We start from the raw sequence: 9842 nt of genomic DNA, 5'->3' as shown, positions 1-9842 counted from the left end.
TGTTCTTGGTAACATTGCTGTATATTTATTTGGTTGGCTTGTCAGAAAACTGCTTAAAAAGTTGCGTTGTGAGCCATGTAAACTCTCTCTAATTTAGTCTAAAGGAGTTAGCAAATATGATGATATTCATGTTCTGTTAAGAGTTAAGAACAACGGTGGCTTGATTTCTCCTTCTGATGGTGCTGTAACAACTGTTCTTTGCACCGGAAGTTATCTGAAGGTGGCTACATCAGCAAATCAGTGTTTGAAATATCCCAAGGTTCTGAAGTGTGAAAAAAGAGGGGTTTGTTCGCTATGATATATTTGAATTAAAGCAACATTGTACTGACACTTCTGTAGAAATTGATAATCATCACTTCTCACTACTAGCTTTAGTGGTTGAAGCCTACTTTGATTTAAGAGAGCACCACTTTGCCAACTTAAAGGTTGACTTGCAACAAAATTCACATTACAGTTATTTGGTATCAAAAGATTCACCATGTCTTACTCTGTTGTGTGGTAGGTGCAAAATATGTGGAAATGTTATTGCAAGCTCTTAAAAGCTCAAAAACGAAAAGCTGCTGTATATTGGAATCTCTCTATTTCGATGACGTAGCCATGAAAGTTGGTTATTGTCTTGTCACGTGATGTTCTCACGTGAATTGAAAGGCCAATAAAAAGCTCAATATTAAACTTATCGTAGCACTAGTTTATGACAAACACTTTGGGTTTTACCGAAGACCCCATATCAAATATAGATGCTCGCTACTTTACAGTTTTGTTTAGGCTTGATCTAATCGTCAAGTCGTAATCTGATCATGTGACCCAATACATCGCAAATAATTTCTGCAGCAGTTTTCGATTATCATAAGTGACCAACAGGCTTGTCTTGATTATCAGACAATGATATGTACTCCTTCGAGGTAAGGTTAAAAAATTAAACAAATTTTTATGGTAAGTTATAAGATATCAGTGCTAAAAGTGACAGCATTACAATGACGATAAAACAGACGCAAAAAACAATAGACATGGTTTTATTGAATGCGTGAAGTATACTTGTGAAAATATTTCGATGAATAAGATTGCATGAAAGTGTAAACAGAAACCATCTATCGCAACTACGTCACATTTGAGCCGTTTTGGAAAGAGAATCCAAACTACGGCGGTTTCGTGTGGCTGCGATTAATTGTTTGTCTTTTAGCTTTTAAGAGCTTGTAATCACATTCCCACATATTTTGCACATACAACAGAGTAAGACATGGTGAATCTTTTAATATCAAATAGCTGTAATGTGAATTTTGTTGCAAGTCAACCTTTAAGAAACCTAGATTTACCTGAAGTGAACATAAGACATAACGCTACAACAAACATATTATTTAAAGGAAAGTAAACTGTTATGTCACTGTGACATAAATTGTTTATTGCGGGTTTAAGTTAGTATTTATTTTTAAGGCTTCTTTTTATATATGCATATAAATTGTACAGTTTGCAGGCATGTAGTAGTTCAATTTATTATATAATTTATATATACTATAATGCTATTAGATGTTATATTAGGATCATCAGAGCATCTGGCTCATTAATTTTTGATGCGTAGATCATGTATTTTTTGAATCACAACTAATTTGATGGTCAACTATAATGTAATTAAGATTTATAGTTTGCTTTATATATGCATACAATTTGTACAGTTCGAAGGCATTTAGTTGTTCAATTTATTATATACTTTTTATATATAATGTGATTAGACATTGTATTAGCATCCCAGAATTTGGCTCATTTTCTATTCATAGATCATTTATTTTCTAAATCACAAATAAACTTTGTGGTCAAGCATACTGTAGTTAAGATTAATAGTTTGCTTTTGGTTTATTTCAACGAATAACACACATAAATATAACACAAATCAAGATATATTGAGTGTTGGGACCTACTGGCGCAATAGCTAAAGCTAATCTAGGTTGGAGGCCAATCCAACCACTTTTCGAACAAAGCAATGTAGGTTGCAAGATTTTAGTCAAATGTATACAACAGTTTTGGCCAGTTTTCTGCTTTTGGTGATGTAAACAACTATTGTGATCTCTTATTAGATAGTCAATAAGTTTTACAGCAAAAGTTCACTGGGCTGGTAAGGCGAGCAATGCCAATGATACCCTTAAATCGAGTGGAAAAATCTGTTAAGAAATGCAGATTATATAAAGCCCATATAGAGTTGTCTGCCTATTGTTGAAACCATGCCAATTATAGCCACCTGCAACAAAAACTTATTGCCTATGAATCTGTAGATCTTTAGCTAGCTTGACTTTGATATATAAGTTGAATAAATATGTAGATCTTTGTCTTGACTTTTGTATACATGTATAGGTTGATTAAGATTGGGCATTGATAAAAGCACCCACAAGCTCATTGAGATTAAATGTACAATATTGCTAGGTTACTATAAAGGAGGGCGTGATTATGTAGTATTTTTCAAGATGGCGCTCAGATTGTTACGCTAATAAATGATCTTGGCCATTTTAGGGGTAGTATAATTCAGCGCTTACAGTTGACAAACAAGTGCGGAACACGAACTAACAGACTAGACGGAAGAACTTCCACTATTCCATGAGAAGGTAACTCTCATGAAAGGCAAAGACCTGCATTTGATCAAAGGCTCGCTAATGCATAGCCTGACGGTGACCATATTTACGGTGATAAAATATTTCGCCTTGTATTGGCCACGTTTAGCTCAGCGTAGTAGCGTGTACAGTTGTAACCATAATATTACGCAAATACGCGAACCTGTACTGCATAAGATTATGCTTGATAGTAGTACAACGTAATAGTAGTAGTGAACAGCTACTAGCAGCTTACAACTGATCGAGGTTATCACAGATAGTATTCGAGTACCAATAGTATTAAAGTGCATGTAGCTTGATTTGAACAAACTGCAGTGATGAAAACCTGAACAGACGACAGAAAAGCCTGTTTAAACAAAAGGATACGCCATATTAACCAAAAGGTGGCTTAGCATCAGAATTACACAAAGCAATGACATGACTTGCGTGCTGCTAACAAAATCGAACACCGCAATTTTGACCATATTGGATTCTCTTCAGCCAGCTTCTTCGAACAAAGAACAGAAGTGTCAGGAGTTTAAGACTTCTTCCAGAGCTTACATATCACCCGAAACATTAAATAGATAGAGCACCAGCCTATTATCAACATTTTTACCACTTCTAAACATCATTCTAAATACGCGTCAAATATTGAACATATTGCATCTAGTTTCATCATATTGATGCATACATTTGAGGTTAACAGAAGGTTAAAATTTACGCTTTCTCTTTGGTGCAATATCTTTGCAGAAATAGATAGTTCGTTCCAAACAACACTACAATAATGGCCGTTTCTGTCAGGAAATGGATGAAAGCAATATTCTTTGCCCTGACAGCCTACACGCTGGTGACTATATTGTCTCATTCATTCTACGGAAAGCACAAGTAAGTAGCAATTATGTCATAAAAATAAATTTAAGTTTGTTACGTAAATCAAAGGCTCAGTGATAGGTGACCCCACTAGACCCATGAAATAAGACTAACCGATAAAAGAAGTTTTTGTTACTATTTCACAATCAAAAAGTGTGGGTATTCTGTTCATTTTATTTACTATTGTTTATTTATGTGGGTTCAACTGTTTTCCAATAGCTGTTTTGGCTAGGTCTCGATTTGGAGCGTACTTAGCATCGTTAGGGTAACATGTTTTTTGTGCCTATGTTAAATCTGGGTCAGACGCTAAAACCATTTGTCTATTACCTAACATGAGTTATATTGATACAAGTATTAAGCGCTTGCAAGTTAATATGATAACAAGTCTTATGAGTATGAAAGCTACTGTATGGCGCCTTACAGTGCCTCGCGTTGCGAGTACACAACTCGAGTTGTACAACTCGAGTTGCACAACTCGAGTTGTGGACACGCAACGCGACTTTTCAAAAGTAAGGTGCAATATATTGGTATTACGGTAGCATAACCGTAGATCTGGTTATATTAACAATGGTACATCAATAGGCACCCATTAGCTAATAGAAATTAAACTATGTATGTACTGTAAAACTAGAGCTAATAGCGAATTATAGTGTGCCGAGTTTGCAACTCGAGTTGTACAACTCGAGTTGTACAACTCGAGTTTTACAACTCGAGTTATATTTGCCAACTCGAGTTTGTAAATATAACTCGAGTTGTACAACTCGAGTTACACAACTCGAGTTCATCAAAAATCCAGGCCGCGTTCTTTTAACAGCAACTCGAGTTCAACAACTCGGCTTGAGAACATCTCATCATTTCATTTTCTCGAGCTATATTTTCTATATATGGAATTTATTTTGGTGCATCATTAAACGCCGTTGAAATAATTTCTATGTTCATTTTCGGTGTTTATTCAGTTTCTTGTCAGGTTTTAGAGAGATAACTCTTTTTTCATTTGAAAAAGAAGTGGCATACCTCCCAAATAGATTGTTTTTTAGTTTGCTTTTTACATTCTACAATTGTTTTTTGTCTCGTTATATTTATAGAAATAAATATGCGCAAATATCGCCAATATAATTATATAATTTAAATGTGTATATATATTTAAATTATTAGTGTTAAATTTCTGTAAATGTTCTGTAAATGAGACACCCCAATTACTCACTTTGCTTTGTTTACGAACCCGTGTTAGTTTTGCGTAACACAACTCGAGTTCATCAAAAACCCAGGCCGAGTTGTACAACGCGGCAACTCGAGTTGTACAACTCGAGTTGTGAACACGCAACGCGAGGCACTGTAAGGCGCCATACTACCGAGTTAGGTATATAATAATTTTGGTTTTCGAACAGCGAAAGCCACAAATGCTATAGGCCCTACTTGTAATCTATTCTCTTAAGTATAGTTTAGATTATATCCAGTTGAACAAAAACTGGATCAAATTTTATACTGATTTCAAAATTTTTATATGTTAATTACAAATGTAACAAATGATGTTTAAGTTTCTTTGATTAGCTTTTATTTTCGGTTTCTATCAAGTTTTGAATCTGCTTATACGGCTAATATACTAGGTTTATAAACCATTCATCAAAGAAATGTATCACTTCAAATGTAAACAAATATTTAATAAATTAAATTATTAAGTTTCAGTATTAAAAACCTTACAATATTATTATCAAACAAGACTTCAAATTACCGTGTTTGAAACCAGACAAATTCAAACCAGACCTCTCCAGTATGCTACGTTCTATAGTAATTTATCAATTTACTTTTTACATGAAATTTCGATTTTGACATGTCGTTTTTGACATAGTTTTATATACCGCATCAGTTTTAATGCTACATGTAATCTCCAAGTAGGCTATTTATCATTGTTTTTTGGATGAATTGAAAAAAGGACCATGCATTTTTCACAAGAATATTCGCCCCAACGATATACATAGTTTTAACATGTGTACCAAAGATCACAACAGTTTAATGATGCATGTCAAGTTATATAATCTATGCTGACATATCTGCTTGGTATATCAATGCCCTATGAGGCACCCGGACGCCTCATAGGGCATCGAGTTTAAAGGAAGCTGTAGTGGCAATCATTGGGTCTTTATCAGCGACACCTAGCATTATCTCAACCTAGTTGACAATCGTTGACTGAAGTTCAATGTTAAAGACCTATCTGGCTTCAACTATTTAAAGCTTAATTGTATGATTTGCCTAGAAGTCATCAATCGCCGTTACTCGGGAAGGGCGGTGGGTGAAGGAGGCAGACCAAGCACAAGATATCTAGCAATCCACAAAACTAGTATTCACATTATTCACACAACCATTCATATTATATGATGCAGGCTGCTAGGCTTTAGACTGATGTCTATATGCAACCAAAATATTGTGTCCGTTCTCACTGCTTGTGACACATTCTGAGCAACTACGAATAGCCTACACTCAAATTGATAAAAATGTTGCCATTTTATTCCGAGTTTAACAGTGACTGACTTATGACTGATATATGACTGACTGTTGCTCAAATAGTCAATAGTGGAAATATTTTTTCTAGTTATATGAGCAGGTCTGCCCTACGTTATTCATTTTTTAATGTACAACTTGGAATTATTTGTGCCATATCAAATAACACCAGCACTAACATTGGTAATTACCTTATATAGTATTTTTGATGAAGTTATTATAATTTAATGGATATTAAACCCTTAAGATTCTAGTTGATCACAAGATAACTAAAGACATGGTAATTTGGTACATCGTTACTGTTTCAAAGATAATCTCCAGTTACATGAATCTGCCACATTGAGAGCTTCAAAGGCATTAAAATGCTAGCGAGTTTTTAAGCGTTTTTGGAGCTAAGTGTTGAAGGGGTCTCTATCGCCTTAATTCTTTTGACTTTCAGCAAATGAACTTTGACACGAACCTTGCTGAGGGTCAATCGGTTAACTAACGTAAAAACCTTAAAAATTGTGCCTTAACAGCCAAACAAAAGGTTTATTAAAATGAGCAAAAAGTGACCAGTTTTGTATGAACTAACCACTTCTTACTGGAAAATTACTTCCGTAAAGTTGGACATATTTTATTGAAACGCATTAGTTAGACAACATTAAGTTGATGGCGGTTGATTCTACCGCAATATCAAGTATTGATAAGATAAGACAACAACAGACAGTTTATCTGTTATATCAATGCATTTTTCCATCTTTGCTCCAATTTCGTATGTTACACTTTTTGTTCGCTTTTCTTGAAGAATGCTGCAAAGCGAAAAGATCTTTGTTTATTTCTTTACCAGGCGAGCATCTAGAGTTAGATCAGTGGCTGTGTCATTATTTATCGATATAGATAAGTCAATCCATCTTGTTAACAACTCGTCTAAAGCTTGTTTAACATGAGTGAGTTTTTGCCATACATTTTTGTCCCATGAAAAAACCCATGGGTTTTTGTCCCATGAAAAAACCGCTAGGAAAAATCATTAGTGTTTCTTGCATTAGGGAATTGATTTGTAGCATTTCATGCTGTATACAGCGAAACAAAGACATACAAAGCTAACCCATTGAAATATTTATTTTGTACATATGCCGAAACCATCCAAGTTGGAGCGAATTTTTTAAAAGGAGGCATTTTATTTTGTTAGAGTCAAAGAAATCAACAACTATTTCAAGTAGCTAAATACAGTATCAAAACAAATGCGATACATAAAACCGTATAAAAACAAGCTACACCTGATTGTATATATAAGCTTAACAGGAATAAGTTAGGCTGAACACAGCTCTATTCTATCTGAAAAGCATTGATATATCTGCTCACAAGTGACAGACTAGAGCAGTTCGTTGAGTCATTGTTACTGGCTAAAACACATACTTTGAAAAAAGAAAATATCAGCTTGAGGCTACATATAGTGACAAAATGCGTTGCTGATGCATAGGGTAGACATTTGCTGTGCCCATACACACAAACTGACGATACTAAACGATTTGTCGAGCCTCAGCTGTGTGAAGGCCATGACATCCTTGCTGGATTTTCCTGTATTGTTAGCATCTCGTAAGACCATTATTTGAACGCCATGGTACGTCCCTTAGAGTGGCGCTTATTAGAGGGGATGTTCAAATAAAGGGTGGCGTAGTATTTTTCAAATACCTCGTCAAAATGTTGAGAAGATAAATATAACCCTTTCACGTGCAAATCGAATGTCGGCCATATTTTTTACTCTCCTTCGGGAGGTGCAACATTAACCCTTTCAGATGCAAGAAATTTGCTAAATTATTTCTTACTTGTCATACTCCAACTCTCTGAATAAATAAGCATGAGCAAGCTGATACATGTCTCTACCAGTTGATATTTATCGCTTGCAGTTAACCTGTGGTGATCTTATAGTCTTCATTGCAATTTGTTGGAGCTTAAACGTTTTTTATTTAATTTTAAAATTGAAGGCATATTTTCATTTTGTAACTATATTTAACAAGGTTGCATGCGAGCTCATTGCGCTCATTGATATGTTTGCTAATTGGCAGCCAAAACTGGCTTTTTATGTGTAATAAAACACAAGTTACAAGCGAAGATCCATTGTAAGCTGAGTTCAGATAACCCCATAATGCTATCAAATAATACGCTATAAATCTGAAAATTTATAAGTTTTATACTAGTAAACTACCAAATGCTACAAATATATATATATTTAAGAATAAGTAACACAAACAAACCATAATTATAATGCATGCAGAAACAAAAATTACCATTTTTGAAACAAAAATATTTGCATAATTTGCTCAGCAGGTTGCGTTCCAATTGTTGCTTTTGTATGGAACCAATTCATCATCTTCTAGCTGTTCAATATGTTTCGCAGTGTCTGCTGACCTGAACTTTTCTTCTGTACTGCTAAACTAGTCGATATTGGCATTCAAACCAGTTTTAGCAGAGCAAAACTTTCACACATTGCTATCTGAAAATCTTTCAGCGAAAATAATGATACTTTTAGCCAGATGTGCGCTTAGCACAAGTTGTCCAAAGCATCCTAATTGCCAAAATGGTTTTCATATACATGTACTTCGAAGTATCTAGACTGCATTAAAACAAGGAACTGCTATTAGCCTGATATAGTTACTGATTATTTCTATGGTTTTGCAATCAAAGTTTTCAACGAAAAAACCTAAAGACTTAAAATTGGAAAACGGACTTGATAAGAACAGAAGCAACATTAATTGTTATTGATATAATTGAGTCATTATTAGTACAGTTTTATGGACACTTTTTTACTGATCACTTGCTATTATGGGTTAGTAAATATTAAAAATGTCAAATAGTGTATTCAACTAGAAGTGGCATGCAAATAGAAGTTAATTCAAATAGAATTGATGTTCGATTAATGTGTGGTGCTTTTTTTTCAACCCTTCTCCCATAGTGGCACTCAAATAGAGGTGGTCTTCAAACAAAAGTGACGTTAACATATAGGTTTTACGGTAACTATTATATAGTGTAAACAATGTTATCACAGATGATCACTAATTTAGTGTGGTATCACCGATACAGTTTTGGAATAATGTGAATACTAGTTTTGTGGTTTACTAGATATCTTGTGCTTGGTCGTCCTCCTTCAGTCCTTTCCTTGAGTAACAATGGCGATAGATGACTCCTAGGCAACTAATACGTTGTTATCCAATGTATTTGGCACTACATTGGACCATCGGCACCAATGTCGTGCCAATGTACACTACACGGGATCAACCGTGTAGTGTATATCGGCTATACGGGCTAGTACACAGTGTATAGCCGATATAATGATATTCGGTGTACTATACATCTTTTATCTGTTTATGTTTCCTCTGTTTCCTGTAGTTTTCCTCTTATAATTCTCATGTACAGCATCGTTACTCATAGTGAATGTAGTCAATAGCCATACATTGTTAGATTAACCCTCATTGTGGACTATACTTACTAGCTGGCATGATCATCAGTCAGTGCGTAAACTGTTGCCAAAGCTATAACTTATGAGTTGAGTTGTCATAGAGATTGTTATAGTTACAAAACAAAGTTTTTTTCTTTTCAATTGAAACTAAAATTTGGTTTACCTCCCATGACTTGTATTTTGTTCCAGCGTAAGTTTGAGAGTGGCACACTGTTACTCTCAAACATTTACATTAATTTGAAGTTCATCTACTCTGATGTTTCTTTGTCACTCAGAATTATTGTACAGTATGTTGGAACAAGCATTCTTATAACAATACATTGTATGTTATTCGATTCATTCCATAGCTATGCGGTCACAAATTGAGACCTACTGCTACCTACATGTACATACATTTTCATACATGCTATTCTGTTATGAGCATTGAAGTGTTGTACGAAGCTGTTATACGACACACT

General features: G+C 34.7%; 1 protein-coding gene across 1 annotated transcript in view; it reads left to right on the top strand.

Moving 5' to 3' along the window:
• Nucleotides 1-2807: 2807 nt before the first annotated feature.
• LOC137399756 (galactose-3-O-sulfotransferase 2-like) overlaps nt 2808-9842 on the top strand; it is a 50569-nt gene continuing 43534 nt past the window's right edge. The window contains exon 1 of the mRNA XM_068085972.1: nt 2808-3461. Within this exon, the coding sequence (XP_067942073.1) occupies nt 3361-3461 (101 nt within the window). The 5' untranslated portion in view covers nt 2808-3360. The remainder of the gene's footprint in view (nt 3462-9842) is intronic.

This window comes from Watersipora subatra, chromosome 7 (genome assembly GCF_963576615.1).
Source record: "Watersipora subatra chromosome 7, tzWatSuba1.1, whole genome shotgun sequence".
Classification (NCBI taxonomy): domain Eukaryota; kingdom Metazoa; phylum Bryozoa; class Gymnolaemata; order Cheilostomatida; family Watersiporidae; genus Watersipora; species Watersipora subatra.
The sequence above is the reverse complement of the archived record's forward strand: the minus strand, read 5'-3'. Positions and strand labels throughout refer to the sequence as shown.